The 24,660-nt window shown below is 39.0% G+C and overlaps 1 protein-coding gene across 3 annotated transcripts in view; it reads right to left on the bottom strand.

The window, feature by feature from the left end:
- Nucleotides 1-5,082, bottom strand: part of slc12a7b (solute carrier family 12 member 7b) — a 168,319-nt gene extending 163,237 nt beyond the window's left edge. For all 3 annotated transcript variants that reach the window (XM_088919322.1, XM_088919324.1, XM_088919326.1), the window contains exon 1: nt 4,844-5,082. In XM_088919322.1, coding sequence (XP_088775448.1) covers nt 4,844-4,997 — 154 coding nt within the window. In that variant the 5' untranslated portion in view covers nt 4,998-5,082. The remainder of the gene's footprint in view (nt 1-4,843) is intronic.
- Between the last annotated feature and the right edge of the window lie 19,578 nt (nt 5,083-24,660).

Genomic DNA, 24,660 nt, shown 5'->3' with positions numbered 1-24,660 from the left:
GGGACACACCAGACCTATTGGGCTGGGATGCGCTGCAGCATTTTTAAGGAATTACTGTATGAGACAGCATTTATGTGAACTACCTCAATAAAGCTCTAGGGTATTGTGATTGTTTTACCTGGTGAGGGAATCCATAAGGCTGGGCTACTCCAAGTATTAGATCTTCTGACGGGAAAAAAGGTATATAACCAGCTACATAATAAAGCCAGGGTGAATTCCTTCTCAGAACAAGTTCACCTGGTGACGAACTGGCTTAAGGAGGGTAGTGCAGTCTAAAGACAAAATTGCCCCTCCAGCAGAAACCATTTTTAATTATTTGAACCAAGCTTTCTTGCAGGCACTGGCCCTGTGCTGTATTCCCTCAGACGGATCATCTGTATGTAATCTGTATGTAAGTGAAAGAAATGGGTTGTGAGCTGCTGTGCTGGCGCAGGAACATGGAGGTAGGCATTGTCTGGTGGGTGATTATTCAGGACCCCTTGATGCGGTGGCCAAGGGGCTGTGTTTATGTGTTGAGCAGGCTACCTGCCTGGCTGTATAAACTGTGAATAATCTGGTGTAGAACCAGCAGACAGAATAAAAAGATTTAATTGAAACTTGTAAATATGCTAAATGGAAAACTGTAGCAATTTATACAGATTCTATCTACACATGTGGTGTGTGCCACAATTTTGGATGGCTGTGGAGGAATAGGAATTTCTTCACCATGGCAGGGACTCCAGTTAAGAATGCTGGGTTTGTCTCTGAATTGTTAGAAGCTTTGCAGCTGCCGACTGAAGTAGTTGTGGTAAAGTATAAGTGACATAATAAATAAATGTTTCCAGTAACTCGGGGGAACAATTTTGCAGATGCAACTGCCAGACGAGCAGCCCTGGGAGAGCAGGAGTCTGAGACCCCAGTGAAACCTCTGTTGGTGAAAAGGGGACAGCTACAGGACATTCAGGCTGGGCCCTCTAAAACAGAGAAATGGACATGGTTAGAAAAGAAAGTGGAGCTGCTGCATGATGATGAGGTGTGGTACTGCCAGCACACCGGATGCCCTGCATGCCCTCACAGACTAATGCCTTTGTAGCCCGACAAATGCATTCTGTCGGACTCCCAGGTGTGAGTCAAATGGTGTGCCGGTTTTCCCAAAACTGGGTGGGAGTGGGGACCGGGTTTGAGTAGTAGCCACCAATGTTGTATCTCGATGTGATGCTTGTCAAAGGTACAGGTGCTACAGCTCTAAAGGCCTGCTCCAGAGGAACCTTGCATGTACTGGCAAATTGGCTATTGTAGCTTACTGTTATGTAAAGGAAAACCTGGGCTCTTATAATGATGGTGGATCTTTTTTCCCAGTGGGTTGAGGCCACTGCCTCTGTGATTGCCAAACACTTGAAGCCCTCAGTGGGGACTGCCCTGCCACTTGTATTATGAAAAAGGGACACACTTCACAGGGAAGGTGTGTCAGGCTGTGGCTGTGTTGTTTAGGGTGAGATGGGATTGCCCCCATAACCCTCAGTCTACAGGAACAGTGGAACGGAGGAACAGAACTCTGAAGGATCAACAAAACATCAGACTGAAGGAACACCGTGGGTAGATGCTCTGCCTGCGGTCCTGTGTAGCCTTTGGGCTGGATCAAACAGAACTGTGTAACTGAACCTGTTTGATATCATCACGGGCCAACCAACGAAACTTCCTGGAGGGCCAAATTTGGCTTATGGACAGTTGAATTTGCTATCTAATTCTCTATTGTTGTATTGTAGGTTGTTAATTGGGGCTGGTGAATAGGTGCTGGATGCTTGGGGACCTCCAGTAGAGGGAAGACATGACCTGGTATCTGGCGAGTGGGTGTTGGTAAAGAAGATACCCTGCCATATGTTGCAACCCCGCTGAGGAGGGACCATATCAAGTGCAACTGACTACCAACTCTGCCATACGAGTGACAGGATGAGATCGCTGGATCTACGCGTCACACTGCCACCGAGCCACTGCACCAGAGACTGCGTGAACAGAAATAATTATGTTGTTACTGTTTCTGTGTCTGTCAGGCTTCCTGAGGGGGGGCGCTGACAGAATGCCTGTTAAGCATAAAGAGAGTTACTCTCATGGGGAAAATGGAATCAATACCTTCTTGGTGTTGTCATATCAGCCACAAATAATAATCAAAGCTCATGTTCGGTTTGTATTGCTAGACAAGATGCTCATAGGAGTAATCCCCTTTTATAGAGGTGATTATTTAGGTTTATTGGCATGGGTAAATAGTTCTGCTTTTAGTCTGAGTGTGACTCAGATGTATTAGAATGGAACTAACCCTATGCTTTCTGCTATAATCACAGTTTTAGGCCATCCTCTATTAGGGTGATAAGCAGCTGTATGTAGTACTCATATTCCAGACAATTCTGAACATATCACGGACTTAGCACAGCACATCCATGATAGCATCCATGATGATCCAGCACAAAAATATCACGACTATAAGCACGATGATTGGGGAGTGGAAAAGTGGCAGTAGTCTGTGTTCGGAGCCTGGGGAGGATCACTGGATCACTAAAATTTCCTTCTTTCAGTTGGGTATGCATGATTAGCAACACTGGGTCATTGTTATGATTTCTCTATTATTATCAAACCCCTCAACTCATTCACTTGTGGTTATTTTGGAAACATTTTGACATGTTCCTTTTAACTTCATTGCTGTTGATATTGTAGCAATAGGCAAAATGAAACGCTTGGAGTTTGTAATGCAGGGCTCGCTTTGCTTCGAATATGTTGTGATATTTAGAAATATAAAAAATATCAATGTAGGGTCCATAATATTTGCTATTTTAGTTTTTCAAAGAAATGTCTATTTGTTAAAAGAAAACTCATAGCAACAGCTTGGTTCGAACGCATGCAAGGCACATGCCTAAGCCATTATACCAACACACTGCTTAATAACTTAATCTGTAGCTAAAAAGGGTAGGCAATCACGTAATCATGGGTGAATGAGTCAAATTTATGCAAATGTTTACAAAGTGTACTAATGTGATAATTTGAGCTATATGAATATAATTACATCGTTATTAATTTCCTTAGATACGCGATTCCGTATTATATTCCCTATTAATCAAATTCTAAAAAGTATGTTTTTTTACTGCAATAACGAGTGCAAATATTCAGAGAAAGGGTTAAAACATTATAACTTTTTATGAAGTATATAAACTTATAATAGTCAGAAGGAGCACTTTTCAAAATACCAAATTACGTAACTAAATGAAAGACTTTGATGCTTAAAATGTTTAGGAAGAAAGTGGAATGCTGGTGTGTATTTTTTATACTACCAATATCAGCCATATAAAGTTTACATAATATGTTTATGTTCCTAAATCAATATCATTTATGACCTTCAGACGCGTTATGCTCCTCTTCTTTTTATGCTCAGCTACTAAAATTTACCTTTAGTTGTAAAATGCCATATTCATATTCAATATTAAACGGATTAAAACATGCACAGTAAAGAGATTAAATGATTAAATCGTTTAACTAACAACCAATGCACCACGAGTGCCCCTGTCGGTCATTTTGGCCAGGCAATCACGTACTGCGGTACAACGCGGTGAACTGCAGATAATTTCGCGCGGTACGGAGTTGTGCCGTACATTTTCAATGGCTGCATCTGGATGCTGAGCAAATCACACATCATTCTATGACAATTGCAGAACATAAGCAAATTGTACTCAGTAGTGTCTATGTGAAAAAGAATCCATGCTTGTGTATATACCCAGCTACATAATACAACTGCTTAAAAATAAACTGCTTCCTTGTATTTGAAAGTACGTGTAAAACAAAATGAAGCCAGAGAGGTTGCATAAATATCTGAATTTCCAAAGGACAGTGCATCTGAGCGCAGGGTACTGTGACATTTTATTTCGCATACAGCTGTTGTATTCAATTACCCATTTGAACTCGTTCAAACGAGTAGAAATACAGGGAAATTGTGAAATTCCTATAGGCAGTCAACAAAACTATAGATCAGTTACACTATTAGAAGATAACGGGATGGTTTCTGCAATATGTTTACATCAACGAATTTTTTAATTAAACGACACACTTTATAATATTTATGACAGTAAACCCGAAAGTGATTTTACAAAGTTCGGGGTGTACTGTATGTTAGGGTGAGGTAAACCGAGAAAACACTGCGTAAGGTCAAAGACGAAGGGTAATCCACACATGACTAGCATTCATTTTCAATTCCCCACTCCCTGATTGAGACTTTTACAGTCTACCTACTAAAAAACGCAATCCTTCGTTGTCACAATTTGCATTGAATTGAAATTCCTATCAGAGACATTACCAGAAGAAAGGTACAGGCATTAAATCTCCGGACTAGCATTGTAGCACGTACTGTACCGCTGCTTTCAGAAACTCAAGTCGTTCCGGTAGGAAATGTAGAAATGCACATTTTTTCAAACTTACTACAATGTATATATGCATCTTGTGATAGTGACAATAAATAGTAAAAATAATTCATCTCCAAAAAACCAAAAAATGGTTTAAAACAATCTTCAGGAGAAGAGATTTATCAAGAGTGCTTACCCCGACCGGGTTATTACCCTAATTTGTAATAGGTGTATGTACTAAATTACTGTAAAACGTAGTGCACCGTTCGATCTAGTAGTGAACTCAAAACTGAAAAGTAGAAATTTCGACCGCTTTATTATTGCACTTTGACTTTCGTTTTTCTTTAATAGGTTTAATTGATTTATTTATGGGAAGCAGAAGTGCATTTCACAACAGTGCCACGTTATGCTTATACTACTACGTAGAATTACCACTACAATTATTACTACGAATAAAAATAATAAATCTTAAACAGTCTTACCGTATCTGTTGGGCTCCCTATTGTATTCCAAGATGGGCACTTCGTTATCCCTATGATTTGCATTGCTGTCCTCTCCGCCTACAGGTAAAGTGCCAGCCTCAACAAAGTCGGCAGTGCTCCCAAAAGGGATAACAACAAACCTGTCGGTTAACATTAGTCGCCTAAACCTTTTTTTACTGCCAACGTTTGCCAAAGCAAAACTTTTTGGAGAAGTACACAGCGACAAGCCGTAGAACACACTTGAGTAGTCACAGAGCAACAATGTCAGTAGCTTGAAGCTACATTTAGCGACACTAGCTTGGCAGCACCTTTCAAAATAAAAGCTCCCTAAAACCTGCCTCAGAAATAAAATCCTGGACCACATAAAGTCACATTTATAGCACAACAACAATTTGTACATCCTCAAAACTAGGTGGAATGTGATAAAGAGACCCACAGGTAATAGGAAATTCCCGTTCTTCATTCATTTTTTGCTTTCTTGCAATCTTTTTGGTGTTTTTATATCACTTAGTCTTTGCAAATTGACACAGTACTGTGCACTGCTAGACAGGAAAAAGTGTAATTCCTGACAAAACAAAAATTTGTGCCTCTCCAAACGTAACTCAAATCTATTCTACAGACCCTCAGCTAATAGAACATAAGCATGGTTTTCTCAGGTAAGTGCCTTTGCAAATGTTGCTGGGGTTTATAAGACCACTTGCTGTTCCCAGACTGGGACCGTGCTGTGATGGACAGGGAGTGGTCTCACTCCCCTCCCAACCAAACAAAAATTTGTGCCTCTCCAAAAAGTGACTAAGATCTATTCTACAGACGCCCAGCTAATAGTATATAACCATGGTTTTGCCAGATAAGCGTCCTTGCCAATGTTCCTGGGGTTTATTAGTGCCTTTTAGTGACTGATACTAGATTGTTCTCGAAGGGCATGTTTTCGCAATGTGGGAATTTGTTAACACTTCACCGGTGGATCAACCTTACTGGTTTGCAATAAAGTGTCAATTTCACTCTTTTTGCCTTGTTGTCTGTGGGATAATTGTTTTTGGTGTAAATGTAAGACATACAGTATCATTATATTACATAACTTTGGTATTCTGCTTTATTAAATTTATTACAGTGTATTAAAACAGCCAAAGTATTGAAAAGACCTTCGATGGCGATGTGTGGGTTAAGTGGGTTAAGTCTCTCAGAGCGAAGAGCAGTGTCCAAACCTCTGGTCTCCTCTTTCATCTCTTTAACTGGTTCCCCGGGGCGTCAATCAATTCCCGGGGTGTGTTTGAACAGCTTGGTAAACTTACTGAAGTCCCAAAAGAAAATAGCATTAAACAACGAGGAGAATTATAAAATGTCCAGTGTAACTAAAAGGCAATCTTCTTAGTACAAAGGGATGTTTGGTGGAGAGAGACCTACCATCTCATACTTCTTACTCAAGCCGCCAGTATTCCAGTCCAATTCGATCCAGGGTGTCCTACAGCGTGTCTTCTGCCCCGGCCATCTATGTGATCAAAACCACTAGGCTCTAGAGCAGCACTCTGATGCCCAGATTGTCGACGGACATGCCATTGTGTGTCTCTGTGTCGGCCCACCAGGTAGATACATCTGTTCTAATCAAACTATCTGTAATATTTGTGTGCTTCAGCAGTGAAACTGTATGTTGATTGGTGGAGGGCAGAGCGGGATTAAAGGTTGCTCAGGGTAACAGGCTATGGTAAATGTAGGAGTTAACGGGTTCGAAGTTACGAGTTAAAATAAAGAGTTTGTTCGAGTGGCACATCGTCATCCTGGATTATTATTTTCTACACTATATGTGTACAAGAAACAAGACACTATCCAATTCTCCTCCCCACCTGTCCCGATGGCGCCCGGGCTGGGCACCATCTGAGTTGGATGCTGCATCACTGCCATGGATCCAAGAGGGACATCGTGGATATAGTTTAGGAGGATTTTGCTGGTCTACAGAGATCTGCGTGGAGTACTGACATACTGTACAGAATATATGATGGATGAATTATTACCCTCATTAATTTATTTATTTTTTTATTGTATAATGTTAACATGCCCAAAGGTTTTGGGCAGCCAGTTGACCTTGGACCCCTAGAGTTTTTTTTTTCTCCTTACTAAGAAGATTTTGGTTCCTCTCCTCCATTGTCTTCTGGTCTTTTCTGTTTTGTATTCACAACATGTATGGTCACTTGCATTGTTAAGCGCCTTGGGGCAAGCTTGTTGTGAAAGGCGATATATACAAATAAATTGAATTAAATTTAATCATTCTATCCATTTTTTATTATGAAGATAATATGGGATATTTAAGTGGAATTTAAACTAAGCAGTTTTCATTATTTCCAAAATGTTAAGATTCATTATTCATTGGAGTAAATTGCATACTAAATCAACACTGAATCCTGGAACTTAAAAATGACAAGGTTCAAAGCAGAGTAGCTCATAGTCGCTCACTTCTGTTTATTGCAGGCAAGTACTGTATTAACATTCACTGCAGTTAACTCCTGGTGATTCAAATGCCCATAAAAGTTTTAGGGTTTTATAGTTCCATTCATTTCCAAAGTAAGCGACTCAAACTCCGGAGTAACCCAGGTTGCGATTTGCTCATGAATTCTTCTGATCTTTCCGTTTCAAATGAAGGCACCAGCAAGTTTTAAAAATGCTCCTATTTCCCTGACGTAAGATTTTTCCACTATTTCAGAATCCAAGATGAAATGCTTCAGCGAGAGGAAGCCAAGAAGAACCTGCAGAGTTTCAGACAGGTATGCGATCTTCGCCAGCAGTAGTGCAGTTGGGTTCAATAACTTACTGCATGTCTGTTGTAGCCAAAAAGAGCTTTCTATCTGCAATCCACCTGTGTTGTATTGCCACCGCCACAGCTCTTGTTTGTCATTTCTTCTATTAGTTGCATTTTGAAATGCTTGCTGGATGCCTTATTTCAAAACTTCTTTTTATAATGGGCACTTTAAATATCAAATGCCTCTGCAATACATCATACTTCAAACACGGACTTGTAAAACTGACTTTGTAGTCTGCATGGGAACTATACTGTCACATCAGTATATTCCAGCTACTAGAGCTATCAGATCAACTCATCAGTTTAGCAGTTACATGTAAGTGCAGATCTAGTCATTAACTCCAGAGAATCTAAACTGCTAGGTAAAAGGGCACACTTTGGACAACTGCAGTTGTCCTGTGTGGAATGTAGCCCTGTGGTATAAGGTCAAAAGTTAAATGTTATCTAGTGTGTGACGTCTTGTTCACATTATGGCATTGTGCCAGAGAGAAGGTTAACTGGTTACTTCAAGTTTGAATCCTCTCATGATTAGAGTTGAAATAAAACTAGTCATTAAATGTGGCAAATTTCATCTTGTCTGCACCTCAAGATAGACAAGTTCCCAATTTCATGCTGGTGTCCAGTGCTTTTATTTGTTCTAAAGCAAGTTCCTCTAGATCACTCAACTGGAATAGTTAAATGGATCTTTATAGCAAGTCATGGATGTTAAGGGACTTTTTAAAATGTCTTGGAACCAAGTTCTTCTGTGCAAAACAAGAAGGCTAAAGAGACTAATCTTTCATAAGACTAAATCCCCATGATTCAGGACTGAAGCTGTTCTGGTTTTAGAGTCCCAGAAAGTCATATCAAGTGCAATTGTATAAGTGTTGTAGATGTTGCTGACATGCTGTTATTTAGACAGCCTACCTTGAGAGCAGGACTGCCAGCATTAGCAGGAAATGCATCTGGCAGGGAGCCATGTGTTGTGCACATTCAACTAGCAAAATGGTTAAATCCTATCAATGAGAAACCCGCTGGGTACATTAACTACACCTCGCATGCTTACACCAATGCAAATAAACATGTTTCAGGCATTAACGATATTCTTCAATACAACTTCAATATTAATGTAATGTGGCAGTAGCCATCTGAAATTTGAGATTATTATAGTGATGAACACTACAGGGCAGTATTAGTAGTTTAGACTGCTTTACGATTTTAAAAAAGGTACAACTCCTATTTGGTAGTAATGTTTTGTGAAGAAATATAAATACTGATGGTTTGTGCTTGTAATGCTGCATGCTTATCATTGGATTAACAAATCTTAGGGTTTTAGTGCCGTTGTGCCAAATGTTTAGGCACAAGCCTTTCAATGGTGGCAAGTAAATCCTTCCAACTATAACTATAACTTCTCTAATTTCTTTCTTAGAAACCAGCCTTGAATCCAGGTCCATGGCTGATTCCTTTTTCAAGAAGGTTGTGATAAAGACCATTGAAACCAAAGATGGCCATGTATGTATAAGTGATAAAATGAGCAAATAGTTTAAGAATCCATTCATGATATAGCTGTAAATTTAAACTAATTGTGCATAAATGTATATTGTGCGGTTTTTTTTTCTCCAAGGGTAAGCAATGTTCTGGTTGTGGCTCAATCCTATAAAAACTTTAATCCTCTCTAAACTCATTGAGACCACATGCAATGGTGTGTAATTCTAGGTATGACTTCAAATGAATCAAGAATGATGTGAAAGATGCACAACTCCCTAATGTTGACTTTTATACACTATATATTTCCTGGCTGGACAATTCCAACGTTGTGTATCAAGACTAACTTTTAGTGGTTTTTATGAACATTTATTTAGGTTTCTTCTTTGTAATATTATAGTCAGATAATCCAGTATCTGGATAACTGCTGTTGTATCCTTAATATCTGGCCAAGACTCTAGTTTGGTAAAGAAGTGACCAGTCCTGGCCAACAGATTAAACATGTCCCGGACATATTTTTTTCCTCCACGGGCATTAGTGATTGGCAGAAATGGCAGTTTCCCTTCCTTGGATTCACTTTGGTTATACAATATGTAAATTGAGGACCATTACAGCTCAACCTATATCTTGTGTGCCAGCTCCTCAACCTCTATTTCTGCTACTTGGTTCTTGCTGTACCTTTTCAAATGGGTTTTCTTTTTGGCAGGTGATTAATGAATCGACCCAACACCAAGCTGACAAAAAATGGCTATAATAGAAGAGTTTTGCACGGCAAAATTGAATTACCTGAGCTTCTTTTGAAATGGGGAAAACTGCTTTAAAAGGTGCCTTTTTTTACAATAATCTGGAGTGCTGGTTAGTAATTGGAGCAGGTGTTAGATTCCATACCATTCACTGATGTCTCTAGGTTACATTTGGTCAAGTGCCTTTTCCATTGAAATTAAACAATGCATAAAGTTATTGCTTCTGTATGTTAATAAACCCTGTGGGCAAAGTTATTGTCTTGTGTGTTAATTTGAACACATGGCATCCCAGTAAGCCATTTGGAAGAAATTATAAATGTCGCACAATTTTTACATTCCTATAACACTCAATGTTATCATGTTTAGCTGTGAGAAATCAAATCTAGATAGAAAGATGAAATATCAAAAACTTTACTCTTCAAAATCTAATTTCACTTCAGTGCACAGTTACCTTAAGGAGCCATCTATTTAGTTGAATGGCCAAGAACCTGTGTGTCAAAAAAGTGATTTGCAAGATATCTGCAAATATCTGTAAGCGTGTTTCAAGCTATCATTAAACCATGACAAGTGTTCTGTAGATATCTCTACAGAAGCAAGAGAAGGCTGTTTAACCATTTTAAAGACCTTTAACTTCAACCACTAATAGGTTGAAAGCACTCTATCACAGCTCAGGTCATGCTGTTGAAAATGGTTGTTAAAGTGGATAAGATAAGGATATCCATATGCTGTTGTAGATGTGGCAAAAGGTGGTGGGATCAAAGGACCAAACTGAAACCTTTAAAGACAGGGTTACAAATCCAACATTAACACTATTCCTGCAGTCATGCAGGGTAGTGGCAGCTTTGTGTTTATAGTTCTGCTTTTCAGCAGGGACTGGGAAGCTTCTCAAGAAGAAAAGGGATGTATCAAAGTAATCTCATATGGGGAGGAAATGACAAGAATTCCCGTTTTGGCATTAAAACAATCCAAAGCACAAAGCCAAAACTGCCCTGGGGTGATAAAGTGAAAACTCTAGACTGGCTTATTTAAAGTCCTGCCATGAATCCTGTCTTTTTTTTAACAGTTTCAATATACCATTTTTCCAGATTTTCATTGTTCAAACAATTCAATAACTAATTACACAGTTTCAATTAACACAACCAACATTACTGCTTTAGTGCTGATTTACAACATATTGTGCGATGCCTTTAACTCTTGCACATTTAACTGAAGTCCATTTGCAGTTCCACTATTATCATCAACTCCCTCTGTGTCACCTGTTGCTTTATATATGCACCACGTTTCTTACAATTGAGTTCGCCATCTTGCTTCAGTGTATAGCCGCATGGCAAAAGTAATATTTCCAATCAACGTTTACTCTAAACAACACATCCTTACCCAGTGTGGCCTCTACATAAACGTTAAACTAATTTCTAATTACTTCCATAACTCAAACATAAGTGCATGATAATCACATCTTGTATACCTGCCTATTAGCTTACCGAATGGCTAAATTAGTTTAAACAAATTTGTAGAATAAATGCATTGTAACAGCAATTTACTTTTATCAAAAACTTTATAGCCACAACATCCAATCATTCGCTTTGTGCTCATTTTATGAAGAAACTATGAGGTTTTAAACAGTTTTTTCAACCTGCAAAATGATAAGGAAACCAGACACGAATTGTGCAAAATGTTCTGGCGGTGCCTTTTGACCCTTGCCAGAACCGCAGATTCCTTATCACTGCCAGTGCCAAACATTATCTACAAGATAAACTGTTAAACAGCCTTTAAGCTTGTTCTCAATCCATTAAGGAGTTTTCATGGTGTGTATTATCTTGAAGAAATCTTGTTTAAATACATTTATTACAAAGTTAAAATACAATGACCTATCTATAAAATATGAGTTTGTAATAACATTTCAATTCTCGGGAATTCTCATGTGAATAAAAACATTATTGTAACGCAACGGGGGTTCAGGTGGACACCCTTGCCTTCTACCTTCACAGGTCAGCTCCGCGGGGGACGTGAACCCAGGCCTTCAGCATCACTCAACAGGGACTCAGCTTGTTGAGCTAAAGAGAGATCTCTCTACATCCCATTGGCTGTAGTCCTGCTATTACATGGAAGGGCCGTTGACGTCACCGCTCTGGTAAGCCGGCTCTTACACATCACTGACGGCCGTATGCGTTACACTATATTCAAAGATCAACTGGCCAAGTATTCTTGGTGATTTAAACTACCTGTTGGGAAACAAGAGATTGGCTGGGTTCCATGGTCCGACTTCTTCAGCTGCTTGCTCTGTGCTGACAGTGTCCTGCAGAGAGGTCAGAGAGACAGAGGAGAGGGCATTACCTCCTCTGAAGTAGCATTGTGCTGACATTTGTCTTTAAATAGTCTGTGCTGCTCTTGTTTGGGCCCAGCCACATATTTGCATGGGAGAAAACTTGTTTTGTCAGCTCAGTGAAGTTGGCCCCCTGCAGAAAGTACAAACGATGAAACCCACCTCATTTGTTAGTGCTACATTTGTGCCAGTTTGTGCTGTTGAAAGTAGCGTTTGTGCTGCTTTCATTTCCGAGATATAATACCTTGTTTTTTCGGGGTTGTGACGTCACTCATCCCCCCTACAACATTTTAGGGAAATCAAACGAGTCTCATTCGTTAGTGCTATGTTTGTGCCGGATTGTGCAGTTGAAAGTAACTTCCCAGCTTCTTTCTTTCCCAAGATATAGCGCCTTCTTTTTGGGGGAGTGACATCACTCAGCCCCCCGACAATGTCGCAGGGAAACTGGACTGGTCTCATTAGTTAATGCTGCGTTTGTGCAAGTTTGTGCCATTGAAAGTAACTTACCACCTGCTTTCATTCCCAAAATATAGCACCTTCTTTTTCGGGTGATCATGTGACCATGCACGATGACTTTGATCTCTAGTGACCCCGTCTGTTGAGTTCAAGCGCTCTGTTACTGGTGTGAGAGTAACAGTTCGCAAATTTTGTTATTCTGTTTGCCCGGGTGGGGTCAGCGGTTGATTTTGCTTTTAATACCAGTAACCTCTGTGCGTTTATGTGAGCAGGAAAACAAAAATTGTCATCAATATCATACCTTAATCAAAACAGTTGCAGATCTAGCCTTAAAAGGCGAACATTAGCCAGCAACTGCATGTTCTTAGAAAGAGGCTTTAACTAGCACATCTAAATTTTTAGTAGCTGTATCCTTTTGAAAAATCTGAAGAAGTACTCGGTTGACCCAGGTAGTTCATAATGTAACTGCAAAACATTGGGAAATCTACCATCTCGAACATGCAGAGCCATGGAAATATTGGAAAATATTTTTATCTTCAATTTTTATTTTATTTAAAATAACCGAATATATATCTAAGGTCTTAAAAGTCAGTCATTATCCATGTCTTTGTATTTACAGTGCTCTTACATGCAAACATTAGGTCAAAGTCCTTTTATATGTGTATTCCTGGTCAATCCTTGGTTTAGAATACAGTGTGGGACAGACCCTGACCTCTGAAGACACAGATATGAGTGCCTTTGTTAAGTCATCATATTTCTCCCAGTTGAAATTGTGACTTTTATAGTGTGCAATGTAATGACACAGGGCGTGTTTGCTTGTCCAGGTTCGGGATGTCACCCATCTCCCCCAGCAAACAGCACAATCACTGAAACCCACTGCATTCGTTAGTGCTGCATTTGTGCCGGTTTGTGCTGTTGAAAGTATCGTTTGTGCTGCTTTTATTACCGAGATATAGCGCCTTGTTCTTTTTGGTAATCACGTGACTGTCTACAAGAAAGTTTAAAGGTACCAACCCACTCTGTACTTTTAATTACTCGATGTGATGAAAATAACTGGTGCAATTTGTTTCGGAGCAAGCTTCTCACGAATTGCAATTGTAATCTATATTCACAACTGTAACAATATTTTTCAAGTTTCACTGACATGTGTAACAATCATTATAACGTTCTTGACAAATGAAGCTTTCAAAGAGGTCTTCGCTGGAGATGCAGGCAATATACCAGAAATCAGTTCAACTCTAAACTCTGGGGTCAACTTATCATAGATCACAATTGAAAGATCTGATGGTTGTGATCTTTCTGTATTCGCGTCATACAGAAAATCACAACCAGGGAGCTGCTTTATTGAAATGCAATCATCTCCACCGAACCGCTCAAAATGCAAACCCGTTGTTTTCATCACATCAAGTAATTAAAAGTACTGTAGCTGTGTTGGTTAACTTCTGAGGTCTGCATGTGTGAGACAGTACGCCTTACCATTACATATGCATCCTCTGGAAGATCATGATGTCCAGAGATGTTTTTGTCCTTCAACCCAAAAAGAGATTGTTAAGTGGTGTCTACATTAAGCCATATTGAGCATTAACATTCAATATTTACATCAATTCTGATTAATTCATTGAGAATATGAAACAAAACATTTATACAAGCAATATACACAATAGAATACACAATAGATTGAATACACAATAGAATACAAGTTACTGTTATATACTGTTAGTGACTGACAATATTCCAATAAGTAGTTCAAGTAGGTAGCTGTGTTAGCATTCATAGGCTGCAAAGGAACAAGTAAAAGTTTATTCAGTGCTGAAAATAGAAGAAAAAAAAAACATTTCAATGTTCTCACACCCAAAGAAGGCTCCACAGCCAAAGCACTGTGTTGCTTTTCTTCTCTTTTCAGCATGGAATAAACTTTAACTTGTTCCTTATATTCCAATAAGCTTAATTTAACATACATGGCTACCATATAAACTTTGACATTACAAATGGTCAGGATGTTTCTGTAAGGGGTGGTCTGATAGAATATTCTGATTTCCACAACAGATTTGATTTACATGTCTCTAAACCAATTCAGTCCCTCCTGTAAGGTCCTGGTACATAAGAGTAAAGCTCAGACTACACCACTTACCGTGTCCCAGCTTCAAGAAGCAGTATCATTGTCACTGTATCCTTGTTTTCCACTCATGAGACAAATTACATTGATGTCATGTCTGGTCTCAGAGGGTGCTTTTGAGTCCTGTCTGTTTAAAGACAAACTCAATAATCTGAGTATTATCTGGATTGACAGTTACTTGGATGATGCTATCCGATTCAACTGTGTACTTTTTAAAGGCATCAACAATTGCACTTTTTGTAGGGTGTTGCTCTGATTTTAGGTGGTACAAAACTCACCAAAAGTTACCATGGTGCACTAGACATAGCTAGCTGTATCATGTTGATAGTGAGTTCTATGACTGTTAACTATGGTGTACTACCTGTAACATGCCGGAAGGTTCAGCAAGGGGATTGGACCCTATGCGGTGCTTAGCTAAAGATGTTAAGCAAGGAAATTATATGGAGAGCGGATGCCGGGTGTACTTAGCCAAGTCGCATTGCCAAAAGTCATGGTCAGGATGATGCATAGATCGAGAGGCTGGGTTTTCACAAGACGATAGTTCTCTCAGATGAGGAGTTTATAAGGAAGGTGAACTCTATAAGAACAAACTTAATACTGAGCGAGGAGGTGCAGGTGAGGAGCCCTTAAGTAGTGGGTGGTCGGAAGGTGTGGTGCAGGACTAGGGATGTGGTTGGATAATTAGGATGTGTGTCGGCATCTATGGGAAGTAGCAGGGGCTTGTGTCTGATTAGTGGTGGCCGTGACACTACCAGATGATTTTTTTTCATTTTTTTTAAATTGTTTTGCCATTTGTTAACTATTCTACAAACTTGTCTTAGGTTTGTGTACCTGCTGGGTCTACCCTGCTCTCTCCTGAATGTCTCTTCTCACCATCTGAGGGCACTGTACTCTTATTGTTAAAATCCATTTTTCCTATCTCAGGGTTGAAGAAACACTTTACCACCTGGAAAGCTATCATCCTTTTAGTGTCAGTGTACACATCTTCACTCCTTCTTTTCCCCACCAGGGGGAACTGTTGCAAGGTTGGAGTAATGAGTTCAAGGTTAGAAAACTTGCTGTTATTTGACAGACCCATGTCTTTGCAGGTAGAGATCTTGATACCATCCTTTTTGTTCTGTGAAGGCATGTACAGGTCTTGATCACGCAGTTCAAGGTTGAGGATGTTGCAGACCATCAGGTTTGATGTTACAACCTGTTTTAAAGAATGGGAATCATTTACTTTTATCATTGTATTTTAAAAGACTAAAAAAGCATTTTAAAGGTGACACTTACTTTAGATTCTATCTATGGCTACATATCAATATTGGCAGTAGCCACCAATGCTAAAACAAAATTTCAATGTAACACAATAACAGCAGCCCCCCTCTTTTCCTAATCGCTCCTGTAAAAGAGGTCATACGACTGAAGGTGTTCATGGTGTATACATACAGTAATAACTCATTTTTATAAAGCCAAGCTAGGATGAGGGTTAGAAAAACCTTACTCAAGCCCTTTGTGGAAGCAGGGTGAAGGAATGGCATATTTCTTTGAATCAGAACACTTTTATAATAGAGTTACTCTACACCTAGTCTGACAAGTCACAAGTGATGATGTAAGATTGACTTACATCCTCTTATATATTTACTGTATATATACTATATATAGACTACACACTACAGTATATATATACTGATATATAGACATATATATACTGTATGTATATTTACAGGACACCAAAGAAGAATCTCTGTGCGCATTCCATATATCAGAATTCAGTGATCTACATGCTCAAAGAGGTTAGGAATTTACTAGAACTGTGATATTATGTTCATATGATATTTACTGCATAACATGATATATTTTACATGTTTATGTACACATGTTTATCCCACATTTGTGCACTGAATTGATGATGATTCATCCAATGGTAGGGAGTTAGGGAGACATTACTAGTAGATAGTACTAGACAGCATATCTCTATAAAATTGTACATGAAGATTTTAATCAGGGAAGTATGGCCTGTATAGGCTTGTGATACCCAAGTGGCTAAGTTAAAACACTCCATATACTCCATATTTTTCCTGTATGATGGGAAACCTCAGACCTTTATTGAGGATTTTTCTTTATGAATATACAAATTTGTACCTCCTATATGGATCTAATGCTTTTGTTTGTAACTTTTCTTATATATTTCTGAGTTTCTTGCATTGAAGAGATTATAATAATTAATAATTATTAATGACAATTAAATCATATTTAATCCATACTACCTTCAATTTCTTTCAGCAAGAAAGCCAGTAGCTGCAGGCAAATTATCTCATTACAGTGTGACACCTAACGTCCAGCGGGGTGCTATTGCACGCCGGATAATATACTGTAGAACGCACAATCTGTTCCAGAGATCTGCTCGGGAAAGTATTGCTGTCAACTTAGCTTAGAGTTCTGTCTCTTTATGATAACATGAATAATCTTATATGCTTCTAAAACATTCTGATCATCAATAAACCGACTACAATCTTCTTAATATAATGTACTTAACCCACACATAAAAGGTTTCGAAGATGTTGAGTAATCCTTCTTGCACCAGGTCTGGGAATGGTTATAAAATCCACGTTTTTGAAAGAAAATATATTTATCCATGATACTAAAGAGGGGTAGCATGCCGTAGGAAAATAAATAGATAAGGGAAGTGTTCAGTAATTGGATGGAATTAACGTTCCATCAATAAATATGAGGTTTAAGGTGAATAAAACCATTTAGTGACCAAAATCGGTACGTTTCTATATCCCATAGTGTTTTAAATATCGTATTGAAATCTCTCATTGCCTCTTTTCCCATAGACCCACTGGGCAACGTCCTGTGCAACGTGCGTCTTCGTCCACTGTAAAGCACATTAGTAAATTTAAAGTATGTACAATACTATTTACAAGGACTTGCGCTTCATTGTGAATGACGGGGTTATCATTTAAATTGTGTTTCGATGTTTTATAAAGATTTAAAATGCCTGATGTACATGTCAACGTAGCTCTAAATTTCAGAAGAAATTTGTATTAAAGTGCCGTCCTGTGGCATCACGTGGTAAATTCGCAAAATTTAATGAGCCAGAATCGTATAGACGCATTCGAAATATTGTATCTGTGGTTAAATAAATCATATTTATACATTTGTAGAAGATCCCTTGTTTATCAAGGTTTTTGGAAACATGTCAGATTATTCCATGTTGTCATCAAAGGGTAAATTGACAGCAACTTTTAGTCCTTTTAGTTCCTTCACAGCAATCACTTTGGAATTTTGTCCATTCCTGCCTGCAATAGCACACCGTGGCCGCATGGTGTCATACTGCCCCTTGTAATGACATAATTGACGCTGGCAGACCTCACTACTGTCTTCATTATTATAATAAGTGATTATAAATATACCCATAAACACCCATAAATCCCAATTGGTAGTACAGATTTCTTTATTCAGAGGGCCAAGCTAGGATGAGGGTTAGTAAAGTCGCTATTCAGCCGAATATCAAAGTTTTTTGTTAAACGTGTGTACTTGACAGATATTTGCAGCATTCAAGTCATTATTACAATCCGTTTTTTTAAAAGGAATTTAAGTTTTCTTTGTAGCTTCATTGGCTTTCCTGAAAGAGTGCAATGGTAATACTTTTTAACAGGAAAACAGCATTACTGGTGTAAGACTTACTTCACCCAAAAATTAAAGTTTCTCGGAAATGTTTTTCATTTGTGGCATTCAATTGATTATTGGTTTTTCTACATGGAATGTACTGTTGTTTTTAAGTACAAAGCTTTTAAAAGTGTGCCAGACATTATATAAAAGCTGTGTACCTTTGGCAACGGACTTACATTTAACTAGAAGTGTCTTGTTCCTGGGAAATGTGGTACTTACACATCATTTAAGGCATTCAATTCATTTTTATAATCATTTTTCTCCATACTATTGTTTGTAAGTGCAGAGCATGGACAGCAATATGGTCCACAGAATGGCCACTAGCAACTTATTACACCCCAGATACCTACTGTAACTAATATCCCAATATAATGCAGCCCAGCCCTCTGTGTAGTTACTTAGGTTGGGCAGGTATCTTCTATAGTTGATCCAAACAACAGTTTCCTCATGCTCCCCCTCTCTACCTTGATTTTTATGAGGCCTGTGCTAAGTAGGGGGGAAGGAGATAATGTTGTAGCCTTTCTAAGCTGCTGCCTGTAGAGTCCTTGGTGTCTGACACCTCTCCTGGGTCCAGTGCTGAGATCTGTCAAACAAACCTTCCAAAAAGTCCCAGTTCAGTCTTGACTTTGTTTTTTAAGCCTTCTTTACAAAGGCTCTTGACTCTTTTCCTGGGGGTAGAATTGTCCCTGCCTTTGCTTTGTAATCATTTGCTGCTATTATGACCACTGTCTACATCCTCCCTGACATTAATGGCAAAGAAGCACTAGAGGTACTGTACATTGCAGCCTTCATCGTCGCGAGTGACTTTAATCACACAAATCTCAACACTAAGATTCAGAATACTTACAAGGCCGTACCTCTTCCCCACTTTGGAAACTCAGACCACATCACTCTGTTTCTCCTCCTGGCATACAGACAGCTGCACAGGTGTGTGAAACCAGTGGTCAGAATGGTGAATGTGTGGCCTGAAGGAGCTGAATCAGTCTTGCAGGACTGTTTTGAATGCACTGACTGGGAGGTGTTTAAAGAGGCAGCCACACACTGACATACAGGAATATGCATAATCAGTCACTAGCTACATCAGGGAATGTGTTGATGATATTACACTCACAAAAGAAATAATTACTTTTCCTGAACAGAAACCATGGATGAACAGTGAGGTTCGCATCTTAATCAGAGCAATTCCTTTAGTTGAAACCTCACCTAATGGCTATACTTTTTTTACAGAAAGCTTGTTGCTTAGGGCGTGGAGATGGCCTAGCAGCCATCTTCAGTGAGTCTCTGAGAATTGAATTAAAACTATTAATGACTTTCACACATTTGAAGCAATGGTCCTTAAAATAGCACCCGAATCACCTACATACATTCTTTTAGTGTACAGACCCTCAGGATCATATGCATTGTTTCTTGACGAATTTGGTGAACTGCTCTCTGATTTAGTTATTAATTTAGACAAAGTTGTAATATTAGGTGACTTTAACATACATATGGACATACGGACAGACACCTTCAGTAAAAATTTCTTGTCTCTCCTTGACCCCGTAGGTTGTAGTCAGCATATAACTAGACCAACACACATATACAATCATACACTAGACTTAATTATCACTCATAGAGCTGATATTCATCATGTACTAGTCCATCCCATCAATAACTCTTTTTCTGACCACTCTTTAATTACGTTTGAGATTCGACTGCCCTTGATAGCTGCCAAGAAGAAGACTATTACAACACGACACATCAATGGGAGGCTTCATCTCCAGTAATAATGTTCATGAAATCACACATAACTATAATACAATGGTCAGACAGGCCCTTGATAAAATTGCCCCATTAAAGACTAAGGTAGTCAAAACCACTAGACACTCTCCATGGTATAATGATCACACACAATTCCTTAAACAGGAGTGCCACAAACTGAGCACAAATGGAGGTCTACTGGTTTGCAAGTATTCAAGTTGGCATGGACTGATAGCCTGCAACAATATAAGAAAGCCCTATATAGAGCTCGTTCAGCTTACTACTCTGAACTTATAGAAAGCAATAAAAATAACCCTTGCTACCTATTTAAGACAGTAGGTAATCTAACAAATAAGACAGATTCTATAGCACCATCTAACTTTAGTAGTGACGATTTCATGAACTTCTTTAACACTAAAATTAACACCATCAGACTTCAAACACAATCAAATAAGCCCTAAAGAAGTCTGGTACAGAAACAATATGAGCACCTCTTAAGTATTTTTCAATAAGTTAATGAACAAGAACTAAAGAAATTAATTATTAAGACAAAGTCAACCACCTGTCTGCTAGATCCCATTTCCACTCAGCTAGTCAAAGATTCCCTCGAAGTACTGGCAGGACCTGTAATTAGTATGATGAACACGTCCCTTGCATCAGGCGTTGTACCTGATCAATTTAAGGTAGCGGTTATTAGACCGCTCCTTAAGAAGCCAAATTTGGATCCACAAGTTCTTAACAATTACAGGCCTGTCTCAAACGTCCCATTTCTATCTAAAATTATTGAGAGAAAAGTTGTGGCCCAACTTCAATCGTATCTGGATTCAAATAATATACTTAGGAAATTTCAGTCTGGTTTCCGCCCAGGCCACAGCACTGAAACTGCATTAACAAGAGTCGTAAATGATATTCTGTCAGCCACTGATGCGGGGAATGCAACAGTGCTTATGCTTCTAGATCTTAGTGCTACCTTTGATATGGTTGACCACTCTGTTTTGTTACACAGGCTTGAGTTTGAGGTTGGCTTATTTGGAACCATGCTTAAGTGGTTTACTTCATATTTAAGTAATCGTTTTCATTATGTTCAAATATCTAATAATTGTACTGCATCGTCAATGTCACCAGTTCAATTTGGGGTACCACAGGGATCAGTGCTGGGACCAATATTGTTCTCTCTCTACATGCTGCCGCTAGGTAGGATAATACAAAAACATAATATTAACTTTCATTCATATGCTGATGACACTCAAATATACATTTTGTTTACACCAAACGACAATTCTTCTATTATCACTTTAGTTAATTGCATTAATGAAGTAAAGACTTGGATGTGTGAAAACTTTTTGTTACTCAACTCTGATAAAACTGAGGTTCTGTTGTTTGGAGGCAACAATACTGATAGAACTACTATAACTTCAACACTTAACTCAGAGGATTTAAAAATTTGCCTCAGAGACTCAGCACGTAACCTATGCGTCATATTAGACATAAGGCTCTCATTTAACTCTTATGTTAAAACAGTATCTAAAACATGCTTCCAACAGTTAAGAAATATTGCAAAACTAAGGCAGTTTCTCTCCACTCAAGACACAGAGAAATTAATACATGCTCTTGTATACAGCAGGTTAGACTACTGCAATGCCCTACTATCATGGAGCACCCACCACTCTTTCAACACCTTACAGCGAATTCAGAATACAGCAGCTAGAATTTTTACTACTAGCAGAAAGTACGACCATATAACCCCCATACGTAGCTCTCTTCATTGGCTTCCTGTCAGGTACAGGTGTGCTGTGCGCAGATGAGGTGAGGAGATCTTAGCTAAAAGGACCTGACCACCCAGTCGCGTCCTCAGAGCCTGCACCAATAATCTGGCAGGTTTATTCACAGACATTTTCAACATGTCCCTGGCCCAAGCTGTAGTCCCCACCTGCTTCAAGACAACCACCATCATCCCACAGTGACCACCGTAACATGCCTTAATGACTACCTCCCAGTGGTACTAACTCCTGTTATCATGAAGTGCTTCGATAATAAGGAGAAAAATGGCCGGGTGACCAGGTGGTTCCTTGCCCTGCAGCTGTATCATTTCGTGGTACAACACTGGGCAGGGATTGCCCACCGAAACCCAGATGCCCTCTACTGACAACACCAATTGGACGCTTAGGGGATCCCCTCTAAGCTGAGGGGGAGGGTATGTGAAAGTGGAGCACGCCTCCCACTGCACTCCCCACTCCGCGGCACGTGGGAATGCGCAGCTACTACAACTGACGCTAATCAGGGCTGCACTTTAAGATGATAATAATAACAATAATAATAATAATAATAATAATAACAATAATAATAATAATTATTATTATTGCTTACACTTATATAGCGCTTTTCTGGACACTCCACTCAAAGCGCTTTACAGGTAATGGGGACTCCCCTTCACCACCACCAATGTGCCGCATCCACCTGGATGATGTGACGGCAGCCATAGTGCACCAGTACACTCACCACACATCAGCTATCAGTGGGAAGGAGAGCAGAGTAATGAAGCCAATTCATAGATGGGGATTATTAGGAGGCCATTAAGATCCCCACTCGTCCGCGGATGGTGTTCAAGCTTAGAACCAAATGTGTTCACAAGCCGGCTACACAAAGGATTATTCTTTGCCACAAAAGGATTTATTCTTCTCATTGGAATACGCTTCTCTCGTATATCGGAGAACAGTTTCCTTCCCAGAAAACTACATACTGGCACTCCGCATAAGAATAAGAAGCGCTCTGCCGATGCTCAGGCAACACCCTATTGAATCCAACACTATTACACTCTGAAATCACACTCTCAGTGTAAAATAACTTTCTGATCTTTTGTAACCCTGTTGTATTCTTTGCTGGTGATCTATTTCTATTTTTGTTGTATTATTATATTGGATAAAGCTTGTATTGAACTGAATAGTTTTTTCTCTGTGTCTTTAATATCACCTCAACTGGACATAGTACTGTATCTTTTAAATTAGACAATTGTTTGATTCTTTGTTTTCTTCAGAAATTATTTTATTGAAGTAATTGCTGGGTGGTAATGTATTTATCTCTCAACACAGCTCTTTGGATTGATTTTGGCATCTTCTGTGTGGAGTTCGCATTTTCCATGTATCTGTGTGAATTACAGTAACATTGTAACATTGCTACACTTCATACTGATGTTGAATTCTATTTATAATTAAATATGATGTAAGAGACTGTAAATACCATTTACCATGACTCTTAATTATTGGCAGGAACAGCATTAGATGTTATTACCGTATTGTTACATTTTATTCTAAAAATGAAATACAATTCAAACATTCCTAGACAAGCAAGTTTGAATTACTTTTCCTTGAAAGTGCTTACTCTGCTGGGTTTAATCACCTGCCAGTTGCCATATTTCTGTTGCATATGAATGTCTGCAGTTTGGAGGCTTCCTAACTAACACATATAGTGAAGCAGGCAGAAATAAAAGCCAATAGGTTGTAGTCCAGATTCACATAATGTGTTTTACCACTAGGGACAACCAAAATATACACTAGCTTTTTGTCACCTGCAGCTTTGACAAGAAGGCAGAATTTGGATAATATACCTTTTACCTTTTGTTATAAAGTGGATTGCGTCCTACAGTATATTAGCACAAAAAAGGGAATGAATGCAATTGAAAACAGATATAATCATTATTCTTGATTTAAAATCAATCTGTTTTAAAATCAATGTATTTAAATGAAAAAAAACACTATTTGAGAGAAATATTATTCAACAGCAGGAGAGCAGAAGAAGATACAATCAAAATATATTGTAACGCAACGGGGGTTCAGGTTGGCCCCACACCGTCAGGGACACGAACCCACGACCCTGAGATTAAGAGTCTCATGCTCTACCGACTGAGCTAGCCAGGCCTCCAGCAGCACGCAACAGGGACTCAGCTTGTTGAGCTAAAGAGAGATCTCTCTACAGCCCAGTGGCTGTAGTCCTGCTATTACAGGGAAGGGCGGTGACGTCACCGCTCTGGTAAGCCGGCTCTTACACACCACTGATGGCCGTATGCGTTACAATATTATCTTTTACCTAGAAATACCTAAATCACAGAAGCTACTTGAATTATTGTACAAAGAATTAGTTGACCTCCAGTCCATCATGTACATATTCTGGGAGAATACCACATGTGATTTTACCTTAGACTCTGTTGCAAGCACTTTCGACCACAAGACCCAAACCTCATGTTCTTATCACCACACCAACCTTTATATGACCATGTCCTCTGAAAACATAGCTAGATTAATGCGATAATTAACACAATACTTAAAAACCCTAATTCAAATTAGCAGTGAGGATGATCTGCATAAACTCGAGTCAGGACTGCTTTAGTTTATTAAAATAGGTGAGTTTATTAGAAATAACATTAATACAAACAAAGGATTATGGAAAGAGATGAGGAAATGGATGACAATAAAGAATTAGAAAAATGCAAGTTGCTCAAAAATAAAACAGCTAAGTATTAATAAACTC

Source organism: Atractosteus spatula, chromosome 6 (assembly GCF_055471065.1).
Source record: "Atractosteus spatula isolate fAtrSpa1 chromosome 6, fAtrSpa1.hap1, whole genome shotgun sequence".
Classification (NCBI taxonomy): domain Eukaryota; kingdom Metazoa; phylum Chordata; class Actinopteri; order Semionotiformes; family Lepisosteidae; genus Atractosteus; species Atractosteus spatula.
This window is presented reverse-complemented; position numbering and strand designations above follow the sequence as displayed.